General features: G+C 40.4%; 1 protein-coding gene across 2 annotated transcripts in view; it reads right to left on the reverse strand.

Annotated features, from left to right (window-relative positions):
* Positions 1-25,755, reverse strand: part of ctnna2 (catenin (cadherin-associated protein), alpha 2) — a 379,156-nt gene that overhangs the window by 310,749 nt on the left and 42,652 nt on the right. For both annotated transcript variants that reach the window (XM_030740562.1, XM_030740571.1), the window contains exon 2: positions 24,465-24,569. In XM_030740562.1, the coding sequence (XP_030596422.1) occupies positions 24,465-24,566 (102 nt within the window). In that variant the 5' untranslated portion in view covers positions 24,567-24,569. The remainder of the gene's footprint in view (positions 1-24,464; positions 24,570-25,755) is intronic.

The raw sequence follows: 25,755 nt of genomic DNA on the forward strand, positions 1-25,755 counted from the left end.
AAAATATTTTGACGGGGAAGGGGTTCTTCCGGTACCGGACGGTCACTAGTGCTAATAGCTGCGCTCGTTAGCAGTATGTCCGGGAGCTGAAGTAGAGAAAAAAATAACAGCTGATTCTCAGCACAGCGAGCAAAACACACAAACAAGGCAGAGAGCGGTGGAGGCGGAAAAACATGTCAGCGATGATCGCTCAGTGTCCAAGGGAATCCGTCGCAGCGACGGAGGATCTGAGGGGGTTGTTTTCTAACTCCTGATCCCCCACTCCATTCCAGTAGGTGGTGGTAATGCAGCTCTAAGCTGGTTTGGTCAACCGCAAACCCACAAGAAGAAGAAGACGACTGAGCCCTGTAATGCAGCTAATGTGAGCAAAACGTTATTTAATGTATCGGATTACATTTTTTAAATTTCTTTCCGATATCCAATCCAGTAATTTAGGCCAGTATCGGACCGATACCGATACTGAATATTGGATCACGCATCCCTAAATCTAGGTATACATGAACAGTGTAAACAATAGAATTCTAATGATCAGATGAGAGAAAGATCACCGGCCTCGTGGAATGCAATCGTCTGCATGATTTGATAATGAATTTCATAGCCGGCCGTGCTGTTCATTCAGGGGCAAGTTTGACGATAAAATAATATGCATTAGCATAGCTTCTGTACTTTTGAAGATTAACTTTCAAAATTATTTAAAATCAGAGGTGGGAAGTAACGAAGTACAAATACTTCGTTACTGTACATATATCAGGTATCTGTACTTTACTTGAGCATTTATTTTTCTGACTACTTGTTACTTTTACTCCCTACATTTTTACACAAGTATCTGTACTTTCTACTTCTTACATTTTCAAAACGGACTCATTACTTTAGGTTTAACACATCTGAGAAAAGTTTGCATTTCCGGTCACTCTGCCTTCAAACATCAAGCGATCTGAGCCTAAATGGAGGAATAATAACATAAGAGACAATCGTACTGGCGTATCCTCCATCACCGGGGCTTATCGGGTACAAAGGGATTAAATACACAAACACATATAATTAATGTCTCATTTTTAGCGCTATAATCAGGGGTTACAGCGGGCCGGACTGAGTCCATAAGTTGTGCTCGCGGGGCATTAACAGCTTAGCTAGCGCTACTGAAGAGGAGCGAGCATAAAGGGAGTAACGTGTGGCAGGTAAATGCAGCATTTCTAAATGCTCAACAAATATCAGCAAACACACAAAGTGTGTTCAGTTTGTCACACAGTGTGTCTGCTAGCTAAAAGAAGAGCTACTGTATTTCAGGGAGAGCAAAGAGAGAGAAGTTCACTCAGAGATGGAGAAAGAGGACAGGAGAGGAAGAAGAGAGGTTAGATTTAAAGGTAAGGACTGAAAACAAACTGAGGTATGCTGACTTTGTGTTATTCAAAGATTGTATGAAAATACTGCAGTTTATTGTGTAATAAACAGGTCAGCTTGTTGTACTGTATTTACAATAAAGCTCTGTGTTGGTGCACAGAGGCTGTGTTCATGGTCAGAGTTACAGGTTACATCAGTGCAGCAGAGATGAGTTTGAATCAAAGCTGCTGATGCTGAGATTCATTCACTGAATCCAACATTTATTCAGCCTGTATGCTGTCAGTGTAGGGGATGGAGATCAGCTCAGATAGCTGTGAAATACTGGGTTACATCTTTGTGAGTTCAGTTCATCCACACAGAGCAGTAAACCTCAGAGCAGCAGCAGCAGGTCAGCTGATCACAGCCTGCACACCAACATCATTTACTTGCAGCTCACAATAGAAAACTGTGATTCATCTCCCCCATGCAGAGCCACTACAGCTGATCTTAGGGTTCCTCCACTTTCTGAATCCCACTGTAACCCCTGAGTTTGTGTTTAGGTGGAGGCACAGTCACCCTCTACTATGGAGGACACAGAGAATAGAGCTGTGTTTAAATTCCCTTTCACAGTTTGTGTCCTACATAACAGATTCAAACTGAGTACATTCATTAGACTTAAAATTTAGATTGGAATAATGTTTCTATTCTCATGTATTATTTCCAACATGGCGCCCTCGTGGCAGACGTGTTTGCGACGCGCTCCCTACACCAATTGTATAAAAGCTGTTCACCCTCGGAATACCACCCTCCCTCTGCCGCTGGGTCTTGGACTTCCTTACAGACAGACCTCAGGCAGTCAGAGTTGGTACCAGGACATCAGAAACAAAGACAGTGAGCACTGGGACCCCACAAGGCTGTGTGCTCAGTCCTCTCCTGTACACCCTCTTCACCTACGACTGCATCCCCTCCCAAAGCAACACCTCCATCGTCAAGTTTGCTGACGACACCACCGTCATTGGGCTGATTACTGGGGGAGAGGAAGCAGCTTACAGGGAAGAGGTGGCCCAGCTGGTGTCCTGGTGCCAGGAAAATAATCTCTCCTTAAATACAGAGAAGACTAAGGAGATGATTATTGACCCGAGGAAGAGAAGAGACCAGCATGCTCCATTATTCATCAACGGGACTCAGGTGGAGAGAGTGAAGACCTTCAAATTCCTTGGCACCCACATCAGTGAAGACCTCACCTGGACCTACAACACAGCACAGACTGTCAAGAAAGCTCAGCAGAGACTCTTCTTCTTAAGGAAACTGAGGAAATTCGGATTATCCCCCAAGCTCCTCAGCAACTTTTACAGATGCACTGTGGAGAGCATCCTGACAAACTCCATCACGGTGTGGTATGGAAACTGCACCAGTCAGGACAGGAAGGCTCTCCAGCATGTCATCAAAACAGCACAATTCATCTGTGGAGCTGCCTTCCCATCACTACAGGACACTTATAATACCCGGGTAATAAAGAGGGCACACAACATCATCAAGGACCGTACCCACCCACAGCACACACTGTTCACACTCCTGCCGTCTGGCAGACGTTACAGGAGTGTAAAAGCAAGAACAACCAGACTAAAAAACAGTTTCTTTTTTTTTTTTTTTTTTTTTTTTTTAGCCTGTCATGTCTGGCATCTTTCACAATCGGAATGATGATCCGAATGCACTGATGTACCAAACATATTTGCTTTGACAAGAACAGCTCTATATGTTTCCTATAGGCTCTTCTTGTTAATGTTTGCAATTTTATTTTTATTTATTTATCTTTTTATTTAGTTATTCATGCCAAGTCTGACAGGCAACAAGGAAGGGGCAAGAACAAGAGGTGGGGGGGAGAAAAGGGGGGGGGAGAAAAGGAAGAAAGGAGATAGAAAAAAAAAAAAATAATAAAAAAAAAAAAAATTAAAAGGGGTTGATATACTCACACACACACACACACACACACACACATCCATACACACACCCATATGCACCTACATACACACACACACACACACACACATAAGTTTATTGTTTGTAGTAATGTGTGTGTATGCGCCTTTGTCATGCAATGTATTCGATAATGAGTGCGAGAAACTGCAACCATGCCCCCCGCGATCCAGAGGCAGATAGGGAAGGACCCAGGGGACCCAGGCCATCCACAGCACAGGAGCTCAGAAGACTTGGGGCCACACATCCCGATGGCAACCGCGTACACTCCCCAGAAGAGGAAGGAGGGAGGCTACAGACGGAACCCCTACAATCCAGGGGCTAGAGTCCAGAGAGCCCGAGACGACGGGCAGCCCACCCCCCCCGGCAGGCCGGCACCCCCAGCACGAGCCAGGCATGCGGCCCCCGAGGCCCCAAGCGCCCGAGAGCAGCCCGACACCCGGCAGAGCCCCCCCACGCGCCACAGAGGCCCAAGCCACCCCCAGGTCACGGCCGCCAAGGGAGCAGGCCAAAAACCATGCCGAGACATCCGGCCACACACCCCGGGACCCACGGGCACCCACACCCCAGGGGCGGCAGTGACGACCAGTGGGGAGCAGCGTGGAGCGGTAGGGAGGGGTAACTCCCACCCTCCGTGTCCCACAGGTGCCAAGGCTTGGCAAGCCACCAACCCAGGCCCAGCTGTCCACACACACACTCTCACAAGCACGCACGTACACACACACACACACACGTACCAGTCTTTCCCTCATGTACACACACGCACATACACACGCACGCACATTCGCATGCACCAGTCACACACTCATGCATACGCACATGTAACATACATGGACACCTAATGTGGGAGAGCGGGTACCAGCACCAAGCCAGCGGCAACCCAGGGAAGCAGCCAACCCAGCCCCGAACAATGAGCCAGTCCCCATCCCAGGCGGGGTGCATGGAACTGGGGTGTGAGAAGACCCGCCCGCCCCCTCCTCCCACTCAGCGTGTTGGGGGGGTGATGTGAATGTATGTACTGAGAAGAATGTGTATGGCTGTGTGAAAACTACAGTGCTTTTAAAATTGGAGGGACAGATGTAATATGAGCACTGAATAACAGCGCCCATCCACACTGTCCCCCCAAGGCCCTCAATGTCTAAAATGTAAATAAAATTGAGGTGCAGGCAGCAGTGAACAGACAAGTGGGGCCACCTCAGGAGTGCCACCCACTAACCACTGTGTGACACACCTGCCCCCCAAGGCCCTATATGTACTATGATGTGTTGTGAGCTGTATAATGCAATTAAAAAAGGAGGAGTGGGACATCACGCAGCACAGCGAGCAGAGCCGAGGTGATGGCCCTACTCACTGCAGCACGAGCCCCCCACCCCGAGAACCTATGTGTGCATAATGTGATGTTAAACTGAGTGGGAGGAGGGGAGGGGCCAGGATAAATATGACCGGGAGGCAGAGGACTACCCCCCGGAGGAAGAGAGCCAGCTAGCTACTGGCTCACTAGGCACCCCAGTTCCCTACACCCCCCCGCAGCCCAGGGAAGGCAGGTCCAGGGCCTGAAGTGACCGCACCCCCAGGACGCCACCGTACTCCAGGCCGGCACCCACTGCCCCCACTGCAAACAGGACACAACACACACCCCACATGCATACAAAGGACAACAGATATCGCACACACACACGCACGTACGCACACATACACACGCACGTACACACACGCACACACTCACAGACACACACCCCCACATACATACTCACACATACACACACACGCACACAGTGGTCCTGAGTCAGAACCAACCGGCCCCGTGTGGGGCAACTGCTGCTCCCTCACCTGAGCGCCCCACCACCCCATGGGGGAGGGCACCCAGAATCCCGGAATGCCAGCCAGACACCCCGACACAGCCAACCCCCCCCACACGGCGGCGCGCCCAAGGGGGCACAGACCCCTCCAGCGCAGGGAGGGGCCCAGCCAGGAAACGGGCAACCCCGGGCACCAGGGCCCCGACCCCCGCACCCCGGCCCCCACAGAGGAAGCCGGCCACCCGGACGGGGCCAGCACCGCCACCACGGGACCCCGAGCCCCACACCCCACGACCATAAGAGCGCCATCCAAGTCCCCACCACCAACAACCAGGGCCCGGACACAGAAACCACAAAACGGTAGCCACCGCCTCCAGGCCAGAGCCATCAGACACCCAGGCCCCCCCGGCCCACCCCCAGCCACCCACCGGGTGCGCCATGAAACTAGACCACAGCTCGTCACCCCCATCATGCGATGGAGCTGATCAGTGGGGACCAGAGAGATTCAAATTTTGCCAGTTGATTTTTAGAGGTGGCAGACATTCTTTCCAGACTAATGTGGTCTAAAAGTAGATTCTTATAGTGAGTAATGCATAAATCATTTTTTGATTTCCAATTCATGAGGATAGTTTTCTTAGCGATGCATAAGGTAATAAGAACTATGTGTGATATATTTGTTTCCATGTTTAATTCACTTAAATCACCTAGAATGCACAGTTTTGGTGATGTTGGGATATCGCAATTAAAACATGTGGATAATTCCTCACATATCCTCTGCCAAAACCTCTGAACAGGTGTACAAGACCAAACTGCATGCATATAGTTTTCAGTATGGTTGCCTGAACAGTGGGTGCATATATTTGTGTCTCTGAGGCCCATTTGGGACATCCTGTGTCCTGTATAATGTATTCTATGGAGAGTTTTGTATTGTATAAGTTGTAAATTCGGACTTTTAGTCATTTTGAAAGTGTTTAAACATATCTGTGTCCAGAAGTTTTCCTCTGGGTTAATGGAAAGATCTCGCTCCCATTTTGTAGTTGGGAGGGATATTGAATCATTAATTTTTAATAATAACTTATATATTTTTGATAATAATTTAGGGGTATAAAGATTTAGAAATTCTGTTACCAGTACAGGGGTTTCTAATTTTAAATTATTTAAATTAAACCTTGCCTGTATGATAGACCTCAACTGCTGGTATTCGAGAAATTTGCTATTGCTAATTTCATATTTGGAAATAAGTTCTTCAAATGAAATAAAGGTCCCATCGTGAATAACATGCTCTAAATTCTTTATTCCTTTCTCTTGCCATGTTGAGAAGTTCAGTACTGTCTAAAAAACAGTTTCTATCCACAGGCCATCAGGCTACTGAACCACTGACTGATTACCAAACTGTGATTACCTGCCTTTCTTTCATCTGTATATATCTGTATATATTGCACTTGCTTTATTATTTATTTATTTTTATTTTCTACTTTTACTTTCCTAATATACTAGTTCTTAAATTTTATTTTAACTTAGTTGCTTATTTCAATTGTTTGTAAAGCAGTCGCAAGTAAGAATTTCATTGCTCAGCATAACCACAGTGTTTTGCGGTGTACATGACAATAAACTTCTTGAATCTTGAATCTATTTTATATTATTACAATAATAGATAATGAGGTTCAGTTAGCTTTACACAAAAATAGCAGGTAGAAATGTCCTCCAAAGAGCTACTTCTACTTTCTTACTTTGAGTACATTTCAGAGCCTGTACTTTTTTACTTTTACTTAAGATGTTGAACCAGTACTTTGATTTTTTTCACACAAGTACTTCTACTGAAGTACAGAATGTCTTTTGCCACCTCTGTTTAAAATTAAACCATAACATTGTTGAGATGCATTGCATATAAGTATTGGTTTGTGAACACATTGGCCGTGGCATTTCTTCCTTTCATAGTAGAAGTTGTTCATTTGTAGTAACTTTGATATATTTATGGGTGTCATAAAGCGGTTGAAAACTGGAATGGTGAACTCAAATGCAAATCCCAATCAAGAAGCCACAACAGTAATAACAGTGTTTCACAAACATTTATTTATCAAAGGGAGCTCAGGAGTTCCAATCCAAAAATACAGTTATCCAAAACTACTGGTCCAGGTGGATTACTCTGAGAAGAGAGAAGGGGAAAGTCTTAGTCTCTGGAATATCCACACAAAGGGCAATCCATCCTCGAGGAATAATAAGAGAGGCCTTACTTGGTCCTAAAAGAGTTGTTCGAAGGGAGGAGAAAGGTCCAGATTAATTGCCAATTCCTTGAGCTTGAAGGATGTGCTGAAGGAGGGTGAGCAGGCAGTTCACTTCTTTTGCAATAGATAGAAGGATGCAGACACTCTAAGGAGGCAGATAATCTGGCAGAGACTGGATGGTGGAGCTGCTCCTGAAATACCACAGCTGACGAGGCTTGATATAACACAGGTGCTCAGCTGATGGAAGAATCCAGGCTCCGCCTAGAAGGGTGGAGATCCACTTCAACCTCCTAATCCTAGGTGACCAGGAAACCAGCAACTAACAGACCATGACAATGGGAGTACTGAATGAAAGTCTTTAAAAAGTAGTAAAATTTAGGGGATAGTACTCATAAAAGCAAAACAGATGGGGAAAAGACGCCCATGGAGGACAGCAACGGTCTAGGTCATAAGGTGCCTCCTACTTTGGCATGCCCCCCTGCTGCTCCAAAACAATTTGAAAGCCCTGACAGGGGTGCCTAATCAGCGCTGTTCCTCTGTTACTGATCATTTCATATGCACAGCTGTTAAATACAGAAAATGCGACTAGAGAAATAATTTCGTCGCATCGTTTTGGCCCCCCCCTATGCATTGCATACAGTACATGTAACCACTCACTTTGTGCTAACATAATGTAACATCATGGCTGGATATTGGATCCAGAAGTGACTGTTTTTGAATGTAAGAGTTCAGTGAGATGTATCAGTTAATGCTAGCTGACAGTTCACCACACAGCAAGCCATGTTATCAGCATTAGAAATGCATCAAAAGCTCAACGAGGTAAAATTATTCTGAGTCTGGTGCCTTTGGTGAGACCAAATCTTCACTTCCTCGTCAGAAATTCCTTCCTGACAGTTAACTTAAGCTGCAAAGCCACGTGAAAATGTGGCCTACACTTAAAATGATGGAAGAAGTGAGGAATGAAGTATCAGTTGGTTATCTAAAGATAACATCTACATCTAATTTTTTTTTTGTTTGGTCTCTTCCTGTTTTATTTTGACAGTCCTTTGTTCCTTGTGCTTTGTGTCTAGTTTGCTTCCTGTGTCTCCCTCCCAGGTGTTCCCCATTGTCTCATTACCTTGTGTGTGTGTGGGTGTGCGTGTATGTGTGTGTGTGTATATTATATATATATATATATATATATATATATATTGTCTGTGTTCTCGTCAGTTCATTGTTGTCATCATCGGTTTCCTGCTGTGTGCTTTTCTTATCTGGATACATGTCCATGTTTTGTTTAGTTAGTCTAGTCAAGTCACTTTTAGTGCATTGATGTTTGTTCTGCTGGCTCCCGTCCAGCCCTTCCTGTGTTCATCTCCTGTAAATAAATCTTATATTTTAAGTTCGCGCTTTTTGTCTCGATTTGAGGTCCTCTGACTTGCCTGCCACAGTGTTACATGACATCTATGACAGGGCTTTCAAATTATGCCGGTGGCAGGCCCATTTTCCACCTACTCCACCACTCTGCACCGTCTACTTTTTAATTTTCCTAAAAAAAAATTTTTTTTGTGCCATTGCCGTCTCCATTTCCACCGCCATGTGGACGCGCGTTGCAATATTTACGTTTTTTTCAATCTGAGCCATCTGATTGGTTCACGACTGCCATGTGACTATTCATATCGTCTGCTGCCATCATGGCTTCGGTCTTGGTCATACGGCGCCTGCTACTTTGGCATGCCCCCCTGCTACTCCAAAACAATTTGAAAGCCCTGATAATCACTTGTATATGCTCATGTTTGCAGCATAACATGCCCACTAACCCAGTATTCAAAGCCCTGTGAACAAGAAGCCTATTAATAGGATAAAGCGAGAGTCAACCATTGTCAGTAAGGTCAGATGTAACAACTTCAACTAAACTGCAATGACAACTAAGTGTTGTCATTGCAGTTCCACTTTTTATTATGACTGCTGATATTATGTCGATTTTAGAAACCACTAACTAATTGATTCATTTCTGCACTGCACTAAATGAACATAACATGGGCTCCGAGTCTTAAAGGATCAGTGCACTGAAGGTCAGGTTTTGTTTTCATGCTTCCTGAGGACACTACATCTTATAGCCTATGTATAGTGTTAATAAATCTACAGACTGCAGTGTGGTAATTGTAATGAAAAGCAGTCTTTTTTTCTTTTTTTTTACAATTATTATCATTAACAAAATTAAAGTTCAGGCAAACATGTCATGAAGGCAAGAACATAAATGAAAAATGAATGCACTATGTGAGTAGGTGCACTGCTGTGCCATGAGCCACACACACTTCCAGCAAAGACTGAAGCTGGCTTTTGAAGTTTCCTTTGTTTTTCTTTTCCTAGAAGCTACGATTAAAGTATGAAAGCATTACTAAATATGCAAAATACTAAATATTGCACTAAATATATTCTTTATAAACAAATTCTGATTAGGAGTTTGTAGAATCTCTAGACAAGGGACAAGACACGTGGCACCAGAAGCTTTTTAATATCCTTTTGTAGTCTGCTTGTGCTTGTGGATCACTCACCTTTGAGGAGGCTTTGGTTAGATGAAGGCAAACAGTTCAAAGCGAAAAGGAATGGCATTTGGTGAAAAGTTCTGAAGGACCATTAGCTAGCATCTGATGAGCATTTAGCCTTTATTAGCTTTTTAAAAATGATTCTTATTTGTAAACAAGAACCTTTGGACAGAAATGGAAAAATTGGCCTAGATATCTGCTGCCTACATTGGAAGCCCTACAAAACTGACAACTGTCCCCACTGGCCGAATCAACAGACTATGGGCCAGATTTACTAATGTGTCCCACCAGCACAAACTGGGTTTTGGCACAAATAAAGTACTGTCGGTGTTTACAAAGAGAGCAAAGTGACAAGACTGCATATAAGAGATGGGAAGTCAGAGATTTTTTTGCAACTGACCCTGTTGCATATGTATTTCTGGGAGTTCCTTTCTCAAGGCACAAAATATAGGGAGGAAAATATTTAAATCAAGCAAGCAAACTGATTTAGTAAAGTTTCACACATGCAATATACTGCTAATTGCACTGACATTTAACACGGGGGAAAATGCGTATTTTTTTCACTTAATATTCAAACGAACCAACTGCACCTGTGCTTATAAACTTTTGTAAATCACCCATAAAATTAACCACACCTATGAGCTCTCTTTGAGGGATTGCTTTCACTTGCTATTTTGCCTCGTTTTCTCTACAGAAAAACACAGATTTATGTTTATAGATAACATTTACAGAACCATAAGAAAACCAAAATTTACATTTTATTTTTACCATTGACAATTCCTTTTAGTAGCCGTATTAGCGTAGAACTTGGGTATTCTGCAGAATGGATATAAAAGTTGAAGGAATTTGCCATCACAACAGGCAGACAGATGTACCTCACATAGAGATACTGTACACTGAGAGTTGGATTTCCCTGGTAACATTTAATAATTTAGTTCACAGTGTGAAAGTGTTTAACACAATATCTGAAAATAATTTCTAGGTTCACTCCAATGCAAGCAAGGATAGCCTATATGGATTACTAACATAGCCTTTAAGTATAAAACCCAGTAAAGTAAAATAAATTTAAAAGAACTCATAAAAAAACTCATGAAAACTGGCTTGTTTGATATCAGTTTTGTACAAAAATAAGACACAGTTTATCAAAGTAAACCAGGTTTATAGGTTATAAGGGAAGAGGATGGCTGCCTGCAAGAAATAAATTGTAAAAAGCATACCCCCCCCAAAAAAACAGCAGACACCCATTTCTAGCTATTGAGTTTTCAGTCACATCTGTATAGATCCCATTACCAGCCAAATAAGCAGATAGCCAGATTACTAACCCCTACTAGCTCACTGTCGCAGACATAGACAACATCGGCTGGCATTTTCAATTCAATTCAGTTTTATTTATATAGTGCCAAATCACAACAAACAGTTGCCTCAAGATGCTTTATATTGTAAGGTAAAGACCCTATAATAATTACAGAAAAAACCCAACAATCAAAACCCCCTATGATCAAGCACTTGGTAACAGTGGCAAGGAAAAACTCCCTTTTAACAGGAAGAAACCTCTGGCAGAACCAGGCTCAGGGAGGGGCAGTCATCTGCCATGACTGGTTGGGGTAAAAACCCATGCTGTGGAAGAAAGCCAGAGATTAATAATTAATGGTTAAATGTGCAGTGTATGGCCAAGAGCTAAAATTCTCAGCACCATGCAATCAACCACCAGGTAGAACCCTGTAAGGGAGGGTTCAGGATCACCTGATCCAGCCCTAACTATGAGCTTGATCAAAAAGGTCATTTTCAATCTTAATCTCAAAAAGTTCAAAAATAGAGAGGGGTGCTTGTCTCCCAAATCTAAACTGGGAGCTGGTTCAGCCTGAAAGTTGAAGGCTCTGCCTCCCATTCTACTTTTAAATACCTTAGGAACCACAAGTAACAGTCTGAAAGCGAAGTGCTCTATTGGTGTGATACGGTACTATGAGGTCTTTAAGATAAGCTGGGGACTGATTATTAAACGCCATTCTCTTTTCAGTCCAGGCAAGTAAAATCAGGTTTGTGTTGGTTCACAAAATATCTGATGAGCCAGAACTATATTGTTACACTATGTATAGACAGATGTCACACACTGGTTCACAGATTACCAGACATAAACAAGACATACTGACTTTGGGCTCTCCTGTGTTGCTCCCACATCCTTCTACATGTTTATCATGTAGTATGAATAAATGTTTCTGATATAGTAGAGTATGCCTGTAAGTACCAGCAAAACTACAACCTTGAAAGAAACCAATATTCTTCTTGGCTGCTGAAGCTGAATGAAATTTAGCTCAAAAACAAAATCAAAGAGTTACTGGGGATGTTTGATTAACCTGTAAATCTTAATTTGTCCAACTTGACATGTTACATATTAAGTGCATGTTTAAAAAGTAAGCACAAACTTCTGCCAATCTAAAAAGAAAAATGTTTTTTATACATTATGCTAAAATAAATTAATAAATAAAATGTTTAACAAATGAGCTGTGCTTAACCATAATGTAGATCGATTGTGAGCTATGCAAAGTAAAAGTTCCTCATTTCAAACTCTTCCATAATCATGCAGAATCATGCAGTTTCATTTGCATAGATGGCCCAGACCTGCAGATTTTACTTTGGAGAGAGAAAAGAAGTATTTTAAGAGACAGCCTTACATAACTAGCAACATACTTTTCTTCAACCACCCAAGGCCATTCTCATAAAACATGCAGAGCCGTGCTTCTAGACCAGAATCTAGTTTACTCACGCGACAATGCACAACCATGAGGACAAAAAAATACATGTAGGACTTTATTTTTTATTTACCTACATAAGTCAGTTTACCTAATTATACTCTATAATAGAGTTTTCAAAGGAAATCAGATTTTTTTTTTTTTTTTACAACAACAAAAAAAAAGACTAGTCAAAGTAACAAAAGCATATGCGTAGACAATAAAATCAATAATGGCTGAATCCCCTTCAACTGTTTCAGTTTCAGGGTCCTTGCTGGCCCAACTCCCAGAATATCACAGCACTCCTTAAGTGGCATTGAGCCATAATTAATGATATTGCTGGCTGCCAATTTTTTTTAGTCATAAGTCAAAGGTTTGTGTCAAATATCAGTCAACCAAATTTTTGTTACATGTACATCTTAATTTCTGTGGCATCAATTAGATATAAAAAAAATGATCAGTGTAGTCCACTCATTTTTTCTATAAGACATGAAAATATATGTATTTATCACACAGACCCCTTGTCTTTGACAAATACTACTTCAAGCCTCTATATGGCACTATATTTAGAACAATAAAGCCAAGACTCGTCTTGACTGGAGGGCATGGCAGTAAGATAAGAGGGAAAACAACAGTAAGACCAGAAGGGCTGTTTCTGAAGCAGTCTTTTCTGATGTGATGCATTTTCTCTGGTAGGAAAGCAGAGAGGCAGCGGGCAACCAGCATATGTGCAGCGCTGCTGTTCAGGACCCTCGGGCAAGCCATATGCTGACATAGTAAAGTGTCAGAAGATACTGCCCAAAGACAGATGAAAGTGTGTTTCACAAGATCCAGTATTGACCCCCAGGCAGCGGCAGAAGTAATGAGAAGGCAGAAGCTAACAGGGGGCGCTCTGCATAACGACACAGCTGTCATCCTTATCATACAAGTGAAGTATTACTTACTATTATCACCTTTCTCAGGGCATCAGCTAAAAATGTGCTATGCCTTTGCATACATTGTGTATATGTGTCTCACAGGTACGCGAAGAAGTGTTTGAGTGTGACAGCCACATGTCAAGGAAACAGCAACTCTTTGATTTTTATCAGCATGCAAACATCAGCCCAAGTGCAGCTGTGAGATCCAAAATATAAAACTGTTCACTGCCTGACTAACAAATAACCTAATGCACTGACCATCTGCAGTTTTCCAAATAAGGTAGCATAACTAAGAGTGATATATAACTGTTTTAACAGAGCTAGCGTCAAATACAAGTACATAAGAATATAAACTTATACAGTGTATCACAAAAGTGAGTACACCCCTCACATTTCTGCAGATATTTAAGTATATCTTTTCATGGGACAACACTGACAAAATTACACTTTAAGTTACTTTTCATTGTGTCAAAGGGCCAAATTGTATGTTATTTTTGACATCAATTCGCGGACCGGAAGTAGGGGGCAGGGCTGGAAGCGGCCCGCGGGCCGAGTTTGGGCACCCCTGCTCTACATGAAGACTGTTATATAAGCTGCACACTGACTACTTTTCATTGTGTCAAAGTGTCATTTTGTCAGTGTTGTCCCATGAAAAAGATATACTTTAATATATGTAGACATGTGAGGGGTGTACTCACTTTTGTGATACACTGTACATTGCACATTTATATGTCACATTATCTTTCCTGGCAAAGAGTTTTTAGTTTACTTGCACTACTTGAATGCAGTGACACCTGTAGGACTGACATTACTGAGAGCGCAGAATTGATCAGATTAGTAAATAAAAATAAGACAACAGAAAGGCAAGAAAAGGTTTATTTTTAGTTTAAAAGTCATAGAAAATATGTCTGTCTTTAAGGAACAATGAAATGAATAAAAGTAATCATTAAATAATATCAATTATCAAGGCCTAATGATCTGTAGTGTTTTATTACTGTCCAATGCAACTTCACATCAATGCAAAGAAGTGATTTTGATTTTTTCATATTTATTTAAAACATTATCCAAATTACCAAAAAGTGTGGGATGTCCATAAAACTAACTAAAACAATAACAAGAACTTTACAAGGGTCCCCAAAAATCTCTCCTAAGTTCTTGAATTGACTTTTCCTGACAGTCGCCTCAAGGCTGCAGCCATCCCGCAAGCTTGTTGCTTGCATACCTTTTCCTATCACACTTCATGTCCAGTCAACTTTTGAGTAATATGCTTCGACACAGCCCTCTGAACAGCCAGCCTTTTCAGCAATGACCTTCTGAGGCTTACCCTCCTTGTGGAGGATGCCGATTACCACCATCTTGAAACTGTCAAATCAACCATCTCCCCCATGATTGTGGTTGCATATACTGAACTAAACAGAGATATAACATCTGAATAGCAGATTACCCAAATTCAAAATGAAATATTCTAATATTGAGATTTTTTTTTTCAGCTGTATAAAATTTTTAAAAAGAAATGATTGAAACATTGTAGTTTCTAAATCTAAGACTGAGCCACATCATGTTAATAGGTTACAGTTGTTCACAATAGGCCTCGCCGAGAATATTTGCACGCCGCTACCTATGGAAAGCAACTGTGAGCGAGCAAGCACAATCACGTGCACTGGTGTCACAAATAACAAGCTTTTGCTTTGTTACACAAAGAACCTTTACGTTTAACAGCTATATTACTAGTTTATCAAAAAAATATGTTAAGGCCATTACTGTGACTATTGCAATAATCCTTAACACCAATAAATACTACACCAAATTTGAACAGTCACATTACTGTTGAAAATGCTCTCATTATTAACACACTGCTGTCAAGCAATAGTTAAACCATACTTTGGCTTTTATAAGATGTCACTGTTAATCCAGATGTTCCTTTCATTTTCTTGCCCCCACCCCCTTAAATTAAGCATTCCTTCCTCTAACATAGCACAAGTTCGATGAGCAGCATGCCAAGAAGCAGGGGCTCCAGACTGGCTTTGAACATCACTGCCTCTTACAGTGTTCAAAGCCTCTTCGAAATACTGTCATCCAAATTCAAACAACGGATGACTTCTCATCTTCAAATGAAGAGAGCTTTTCCTTCCTTTTTTAAACCCTAGCTTCCACAAATGATGCAAAAGATGTGCTAGGCTTATTGCAGCAGTGCACCCAATACTCAGACAACTCATATCATGGGACTATGGCCTGTGTGTAATCTGACTGATGTCTATTTTGAGATATGATTAAAATGGATGTCCTACAATAGTAGATACTTTTAGGTATCTACTATTGTAGGACATCCATTTTAAGTTGTCTCTAGGATACCCCCCCCCCCCAAAAAAAAAAACCACATCTTAAAATGAGTTTCCTTTTTCCTGAAAAATAAGGTGTACAGGCTACCACCAGGAAAACTGGGGTGTTACAACTTCCTACCACATTCCTGTTATGAGTACTCTCCAAACTTAGATCAAATTACCCAACTTTGAGAGTGACTGTTCTGTGGTTTCACTCTAAAACTCTGAGGAGAAGTATAGCATCCCTTCTTGCCTCTGAAAATTGTCTGTTTGAGGTCCAGGCTTCCTCCTTTTCCGCTAGCTTAATGGATTATGACAGTGATGCAGCATGAAGCCTTAATCCCTTCGCCGCCGTCGTCTCCCCTCCCTTTATGTTAAGCCCCTTGACTAGAGAGTGTGTCTGTGTGTGTCAGGTGCCAACCATAACTTGCAGCCAAATGTTGGGCTTGGATGACATACAAAAACAAAGGTGATTAAAGCATCAACTGCTGACAGCCATTAGGGCTGTGCCTTAGCCTATTACCAGGGTGTGGAGTTAATATGCCTAGGAAAAAGATCTTTCAACTTAATAACACCATAAGAACACCAAAAGAAATCAACACATTTTTTTTCTGTGTAACCCAAGTATAAGTATGCACCATGAATTGATCCATATTAGAATAACAAAACTAACCAGGGGAATCATAGACCAATAAAGGAAGAAACCATAATTAGGAGCCAGTTTAGTAGCTCTCTGGGGCCTGGCCAATTGGACAGACAGCACAGCAAAGAGGTTCTCCACTACATTACATTAAGGCAGAATGTCACATCAATGATCAAATATCCCAATAATGGAAATCCCATCCAAAAGACGGAATTAGGGCGGAGATATCAGGAAGTAAATCCACTTTGTCATGCGCAAGTGATACTCATGTCATTATTAAGTTGAGCTTAACTTTTGATTTGGCTTAAACAGAAAATCTCCTTGATTGATGGAAAAATGACTGAACATTTTAATAAAAATCCAAAGGCACCCTGCTCCAACAGAGGACCATGTAAAATGGATAAAAGCCTAAACTGTGTTATCCGAGTTTAGATTGGCTGAATAGTTTTTATTAACTTTCATATTAAGTTATAGAGTCTAAGACCAATTAATTTGGCATGTACATCACAGTAGCAAGAATTCAAATGAAAGCACTGAACTGTGCAAAAGGCCTTCAAAGCTACTGCATCTAACTGGATTATAATTAGACATAAAACTTTAAGTACAAGACCCTTTGATAGTAATTACAAATTTAGACTACAAAAAAAAACCCACCAACAATGTGAAGGAAGAAAAACAATATTTGTAAAGAGTTCTAAGTGTTCTTTGGTAGATAATGAGAAAGCGGTTTTCCCTTCAGCTGAGGACGGGGAAATCGATATTAGAACAAAAATGCAAAATTAGCTGATTGCATTTTTTTAACTGGCCCCCTATAGACTAATAATTAAAACCTTAAGCAGCACAAATCTGTTGTTTAGTGGACAGGAACACATCTGACATTAAAGAAATGAATGTGTATCTCTTCCTGTCTTTTTATTTGTTTTTTTTTTTGTTTTTTTTTGGAGAATTTGATTCCTACATAGCTGTCCTTGTCAGTGGCTCCTGAAAAGAAAAATCTAATAAAAAATCACAACAAATAAAACAAGTATTCCTTCAGTGTGAGCTACAAGTTAAGATGAAATGAAATAAGTAAAAAGTGGAGAAAAAGCAGAGACTTAATAAATGTACATGACAATATCATGTGTGAGAATGAGTGAAGAAAAACAGGATTTTCTCTGATGAGATCGGATTTGACAGGTAACACCTTTTATCCCGAACATATGGGTTGAAGAGTTTTAACCTTATTAGTGGCCCCTGCTGTGAAACAATTACAAAAGGTTCACAACATCATGTCATGAAGCCTAACCCTAGACTCAGCAAACATATACTAAAGTGTAAATCTGCTTTCACTGCAATACAAGAAACAAGACACCCTGCGCGGCAAGGACACTCTCAGTATGCAACGATTCACTGACAGGGAGTCAATACTACCCTTTATAGCACCCCAAATTTACTGCCAAGCACAGAAGATGTCCACAATAAGCTGAGTTTAGTTTTCAGTTATTCTGTCACCTTATTATATGACAAAAACATTATTATTATACAGTTATGAATAACATAATATACTGAATGCCAGACATTTTAAATACTGTGACAGTATGAAACAATGCAGCAACTAACCTCAATCCAGATGCTTTATGTTGTACATTCCAGTTTTGATCAGTATGTGTGATTTTATAATGAAGATGTTTTTTGGTGCAGAATGCAGAAATCAATCCATCAGAAATGCTGGAGAGGAATTATGAAGAAAAGCTCATTTGTCCTCCTTTCATGAAAGATAGCATCTACCATAGCAGAAAGCAAGCACAGTCCCACAAGTCGCACAAATAATTTCTAATCTTTTTAAAACCAAGGAAACACATCCGCATAATCAATGGCTATTAGTCCTTCCTTCCTCAAGAGCCCACATGTGTGGTTTGCAAGTTGAATGAAGGCGTTACTACATCTAAGTTGCTCATTGGCATGTACAGAGGAAGAGGCACTACAGCTCTTCAGGACAATATTCAGTCAGCCATTGAATAAAGCAAAATAAATCTATAGTTTAGAAATCCACAGCTTCTATCATCATCTTCTCTCGGCATATTAAAGCCTTTCCACTTTGCACAGCTGTATTTACTATTCTGGCTGGTTTCTCTTCTTGACTCCCTCATTCCCCTTCCAGGATACTTTGGACTGCAGTAGATGAAAATACCCTAACATCTTGTACCTGCTTCTCGAGGCCACTCTCATATATTTCTTTCAAAAAAAATATTGCCATCGCCTGCAGCATAAAAATGTTTACAATATCAGAAGCATGCTGCCTTCATACACAGTGATAAAGTAAGCCTTTCTGTTTTATTAGCCAGGACTTGCCCAGTACTGTTCCTGAGGTGGGAGAGGCTGGGTCTTGATAAATGAGGCTGCTATCTCCCACAATGTCAGCGTGAGCCTGTTTGTCCGTCCTCCTGAGGCAACCTTTTATTCCATCGAAACACACTGAATCATCCAAATTGACAAGCAAAACAATAACAGTGTCACAATTCGTATCCCAAAATGTTGCACACTTCCAGTGCAATTGCAGAAAAGATGAACTACCATAGATAGCTACTGTGCTTCCCCTGGTTGTGTGGAGAATGAATTTTGCCCCAGTATGATCTTTTTTACTTTTACTGAACACTAGATGAATAAATGATGAATAATGTGAACTGTAATAAATCATTTCACAAAGGTGGCAGTCAGATAAAGGGAGCGCATAAAGTTATACTTCATTTAGCAAAATTTAGTTCAAAGAGAAACGTTAGAAAAGCTGAAAACAGACATCAGTTGAATTCATCTTTTGGCTAAATCAACAAACACCAGTTTGCTGTATTCACACAATCAGAATGAAGCCTTGCAAATTAATCCAGAGTGTCACTGATGCAAAAACAGCAAAATATGTGTCAGCAAAAATAAATTACTATGTCAGAAGATGCATCATTTAAAAAAAAAAAAAAAAAGTTAAAAGGTTTAGTAGTCAGACACATCATTTGCTGTTACAGCAGTCAGCCATTGCCACAGATACAATTTAATAATGATCACTTCATGTTATGAGAGGAAGCTCATCAGCTTTCTGTCCTTGTATGATTAAGTAATTACTTAGATGTCATTTACTGTAGATGACCACCCAAGAGAAACAAGGGAAACACAGGATGTGACTGACAGATGATGAAAAAACAATAGCGCACATAATGCAACTCTAAATGGAAGATTTTTAATACTTTATCTACCTGCATATAACTTACTGTAACCTAAGGACAGCTAAAAATTACAGCGCCATTTATAAAGTTCAAGTATTTGATGCCAGAATTACAGAGAAGCTGCCAGTTCAAAATGCATGTCTGGGTTTTCTTCCAAGCAAACAGCAATGGTGGTACATTATTAGTTTTAATGTAATCCTATTAAAACAGATAAAGCCAAAACCCATAACATTATACAAGCAGAGAAAAGCAGAAGGATGGTAAGGTTTGATGGCAGCAATAACTCAAGCTTAGAAAGACTATGAAAATAAATCAAGAGTGAACTCATCGTGTTCTTCTGCAAACCATCTTATTGCACTTTCTTTATCTTTTCGTTCTGTCATTACGTAGAACAGAAGAAACAATAAAATCACACAATCAATGTTAAACATGTTATTCTGCTTTCTTCTGTTTTTATTTTAGAGTTTTTGGTCTGTGTTGGCCCTGCGACACACCGGTGACCTGTACATACCTGTAAATCATCCACAGTTTTTCAAAGCTGATGTGATGAAAAAAAGAGGGAATAAGTAGCAACAAAAACAGTCAAAAGTAACCTTATAAAACCTTAAACTGATCTTATGACACATTGGTATCTTACTTCGATTTGAAAACATCAAACAATGAACATGTGCTTTTGGTGTATGCATCATGGCTTCCTGAAGACTTTAGACTTGAGAATAAAGCCTCCTTGGAGGAAGGGATCCTTCAAAACCTGGTCCCACTTTAAAGTTAAACACAAGGATTTTAAAATGGCTTGGCAGAAAAGCTGAAACTTCAGATAAACCTAGAAAATATAGCAATACTTTACTGTTTGCAGTAGCAAACAGTAAAGGTTGAATATAAAAGAAGAAAGGTCTATGTAGTGCTGTTGTAACAGATAAAGCTGGCAAAAGTATAAAATCAATACTTAAAATATTCTCTGAGGAACCAAACAGTAAACAGACTGAGCTCCAGCCTGTGAGGAAATTTTAACCTTCACAGATCCAATATCCACCACTGCCAGTGGGTCAGCCTTGCAATAAGGCAACTTTATTAGGCCATCTTGGGGGGGAGAAAAGGTGTGCCTACTGAAACAGCCTCAGTGGGATTCTGTATTAATTTTAGGACTTCTGTGAATAAGCCTGCTAAAAATGTGTTGTTGATTTCTGGAAAAATATTCAGCTAATGTGGACAGACAATATATTTTCTGACTAAAAAAATGCAATATCCTCCAGCAAAAAAAGAAAGAAATCTTACACAACAACTAAACAGAACAAAATGGAATTTGATAAAGAGAAACAAAAGTGTTCCAAACAGCAACACTGTGCCACAAAATAAAATAAAATAAAACAGTGCTCTGCAGGAGGAGCAAATGAAACACAACCCTGGCAAAAGCTGACGAAAGGAAAGACATTCATAGAAAAGATCTAAGCTATCGTAACATTGCAGAGACCATTCATTAGATTAAAAGAAAGGGGTTTGGTTAAGAGTACAAAGCACAGTGCAGACAAGAAAAGCACCTCGGATCTTTGGGTGAGGCTGCTGGTACATTTGATGAGAATGAATGTGTGATTGTAGCATTCATTGTTGGGCAAGATGAATGCGTTTTGGCGATGAGTCATCACCAACCATAAGTCATAAGTGGACTGATTGCACTGATGACCACTCAGAGTGGAAATAAACAATACACATTCCAGAGACAGAGCACCAATCAAGCAGCCAGAATTCTAGGTCTGAATCGATGACTGGCCCGTCGGCCTCCCATATGTCTGATTATGAGCTGGTCTGTTTCATGCACACACAACACACGCACAGCGGTGCAGGCAAACAGAGGCGTGCACATTCACAGCCACATGCTAGCATGCTGTTAGCATGGAAGCTCTTCTCTGTGTATGGAGACAAAGTTGACCAAAGTAAACCACAGTTATGAGAAAAACTATAGAGACCAGTGATAAAAGAGAAAAGGGTCAATATCCTGTTATCTGTTGACATTATAAACTCATATTTGCTTTGTTATAAAAATCTTCTGCACCTGCTTTTGTTTGGTAAGATAAAGTATGTGAGGTAAGTACGCAACAACTGCTTTTCATTCAATTATTTGTGCCTCTTTCTGTTGTTCTAGTGAGAGAGAAGACCCTGTAACTTAGCGCAATATGGGGTAAATTGTAAGGTTGAACTTAATTATGAAAATAATATTTTGCACTAAAGAAAAGTTCATTTTTGTTTGTTTATGCCGGCAGTTACAGTTCTGACTATAGTTCTGTCAGAAAAAAATCTGTATTAGCGGTTCATGCTCAGCAAAAAACTTGAAATCATAACCAGCCAAGAATACTGAAATCAATGCATCACCATCAAATTCTTATGAATCAGTATTCTGTTTGTGAACGCCAAGCATCTAAAATGATTAAGATTTGGAGTTGAGTGCATTAGTATTTTGTATTTCATACTTGGTCATAACACCGTTACAATGTTTCTGGTATTGTTTCAGAGGGGAACAGTAACAACAAGCACATAAGACACAATTTTCTTATGGAACCATTTCATCTACCAGTCAGGCAAAAATCAATTTTTCTTTATGCTAAATTTGCTAAATATGCTACATGTTTCTTTCATCACTGTAAACAGCATATTGATTTTGTTTTCATTTTGACAAACACTGGACATGGCAAGTTACAATCTAAAGTAGTTGATGGTGTATTCAGTTTTGGTTTTTTTAAGTAGCTCCTCCAAGATTTGAGCCTTTATACGAGATAAACATTTTATACATTCTGAAAGTCAGATGAAAATTCTGTAATAAAGCCTCGATGCCAAGGAGGACTGAATCCTCCTTGGCCTGGAGGATAGCAGTGTTGTATACATTTTCTGGGAAAAAAAAAAAAAAAGATGATTTTTTTCAGCAGCTTTTAGCTGGAGGGGTTATGATGCTCTAACTTTCTCTTTAAAGAACTCAAAAGTTCTTCTATTCCAGGCAACATAGCGAGGTCACAGTTTTCACTAGTTTTTTACTCTTCTGTAGAGTCTTGACAGTGTTTTGGGATTCTTATCATGCTGAAATAGTCCTGTTTTGTTGAGCTGCAGACATTGATACCCAATATTCTGGTATAGCCACAGGAATTCAAAGTACGAGCTATACATGCTACCTCCACAAAAATTTTTGGCATTCAAGCAGCCTTATCGCTGCATTCCCCCATCTTCTCTGTCAGAACTACGCAATAACTGTGGTAGTTCCTGTCAGGTTCACAACAAATATGGTGGACCAAATCTTATCCAAGCTGATTTATCTTGGCCTCACCTGACCATGGAACATAATCCCAGTATACAACGTCTTCGCTTGTTATTTCGCAAAGGTTAATCTTACTGTTTTTTTTTGTTTTGTTTGGGGGTTTTTTGTTTGTTTGTTTGTTTTTTGGGGGGGTGCAACAACTGTTTTTTAATGAGTTCTAATTATCTAGTTAATCTTAACCAATTTTTCTAGTGTTTTTTCCTCCTTTTCCTTTGTTTCCTGTGTGCTCCTGTCTGTTTACATGTGTTCCTATTCCATACCATTCTTTGGCATTCACTTGTTACTTTAACTTTTTAATCTATGGGCATACCTCTTTCCTCTCAGCCAGAGGACTAGCCCAAGAAGTGATTAAAGAATAGAAAGAAAAAAGAAAGAAAGCATCTGTCTGAGCAATCAATTTATAGCACCACGAGAAACCAGGAAATGATGGCACAAGTACGGGGGTAAACTGCAGTAATGGCAGTAATAGTTGTCTGCCCCTCTGCTTGTCTTCCCCATACTAATTGTTTTTACCTGTCCCTCATTTGCCATGGATCACTAGCTGTCTTTTGTCTGTTGCCCTGCCTGCTGGTGTTACCGCTACCTCCCATAATTGTATGAAAGTACAATATTTTCTTTTTTACCAACCCTGATTTGCATTTGGGTCCTTTTCCTTAAACTGAATATTACAATCAGTGGTACCATGGCTCGTTCTTCACCTCCTAAATACAGAAACAACAACATTTTTTAACTAATGTTTACCTAGTCACCAACCTTTCAATACGTTTTTTTTTTCCCCTCCATTTCCTTCTGGCAGTTATTTTCTATGTGGAGTTTCTCATATTCATTTCTTTCATATTCATTTCTTTCATATTCATTTATTGCTTGTCAGTGCTCACAGGCATATTCATTTTTGTTGCACTGGGTTTCTATTTTGGGTCCTTTAATTTCAATATAGTTTTTACAAATTTTTTTTTTTTTGGCTGTTCATCAGACAAAACAGTTGGAAATATTGCAGTTATTGCAAGGTAAAGCAGTTTTGAATCATTTCACCTTTAAGAGACTCAATAGGGGTGAACTCCCCTCTACTGAATACAGTAATAGACGAGATAAGAACCTGAATGTGAATTTATGAAATGCAAACAATATTCTGTTTTAGTCAAAAACTCTGTCACAGTAAACCAAAGTGATCAAAGTCTGCTTCAGCCATCTGTGTCGTTTAGAAGGTAAAGTCACTTGTGATGAGCCAGACTCTTTGCCTGAAACCCAATACAGTTTAACTTCCTTGTAACAAGTGATCTAACCAAGGTGCAATGAGAAAGTAAACACTGCTCTGATACTGAACTATAACAAGTATAGTTTTGTTTACTGGTTCATTAGTATTGACACCATCAGACTCTGGAAAATCTCCAAACATTATGTGCTGTAAACAAGTGAGTGGATTATCAAAAGCACCAAAAAATAAAGTTCCTGTTATGTTTCATTTAGTCTTGATACTCTTTTGTTATCTTTGCATCGCAGTGTTATCTACCTGTGTGACCAGGGGCTCCAGAAGCCGCTCCACAGTCAAGGTGCGGATTTCAAGACTCTTTGGGTCCCATTTCAATAGGATCGGGGAGGTGGCGGTCGTCATTGTCTGTTGAAAACAAAACAACTGAAAGTTAGAAAAATGAAAAATTCACAAGGGCAATGTTTTGCTGACAACAATTCTGGGGTGGAGCTGAATGTGCAGGTATGTATGCTTCTGTAAAGCCAGCCAAATGGTAAGAGTACACAAAGACAATAGGTTTCAGAGTGGGTCGGGGTATGATATGGGGGGGTAGCCTTTCTACAGCACCATTGTGTTGCGGATCGTTACAATAGAAGGGAAAGCGTCAGTGGAGTCTAGAAACAGCCAGCAAATGCTGTCTGTGCACATAAAAAAAAGCCCAGTCAACAATTCCAGCAAATCACAAATGAAAGGCGGGTCACTTTCCTAACTAAGTTACTGTAATTAACTTTATTAATTAACTCCAACAGTACAATATATATGTCTCCTAATCTGCCACCTACTGTGTAAAGCTACAGCAAGTTCAGAGAGAACTGCATTGTGTATTGTATTTATACAGATATTTGACATTCTGTAGAGTTTTGGCCTACATTTGCCCACACCCTTTTAGAATAATCTGAGCAGCATTTTGATTACTTCAAAGTGTTCAGGTACAAACACTGCCTTATTGTGGAACTGTACAATGAGAGAATGCAAATGAAGAGAAACAGTGAAGAAGGGGAGGGAAATGAGATGAAAGCTTGATAAAACTTAGAAACAAAATAAGTTCAACTCATTCAGTTAATCCGACCACCTTCTCAAGTGCTTCCTCTGCAGAAAAGGGCAAAACCAAAAGACACAATAAGCTCTGCAATGTGAGTCTCAACTGGGCTGTTCTTTAGAAAATCTGCTCTTTAACTAAGAATATTTTTTGATGCTAGTTCTTTCTTTAAAAAAAAAAAAAAAAAGCTCAGTGAGTTATATTAGGTGAATGTGACAACTGAACAGCTGGCACGGAGGGGCAGCAGTCTGTTGTTACTGTGGGGATGTGTTTCTACGGTAAGCAATTTCAGAATGGGCCAGCTGGGACTGGCCAAGTCTACTGCCAATGTCAATGAGGCAGAAGGGAATAAAGAATGTGAATAGGAATGACAGATCTGGGCCACAGGCTCCCAACACTACACACAGTAGGTTAAGATGGATGGACAGAAGGAAATGTAGCAACCTGGCACTATTGATAATAGTGGACCTTTATTTTTTTTAAAGTTTGCCCGCCTTCACTTATGCTTGTGTC

This window comes from Archocentrus centrarchus, chromosome 1, assembly GCF_007364275.1.
Source record: "Archocentrus centrarchus isolate MPI-CPG fArcCen1 chromosome 1, fArcCen1, whole genome shotgun sequence".
NCBI classification, from domain to species: domain Eukaryota; kingdom Metazoa; phylum Chordata; class Actinopteri; order Cichliformes; family Cichlidae; genus Archocentrus; species Archocentrus centrarchus.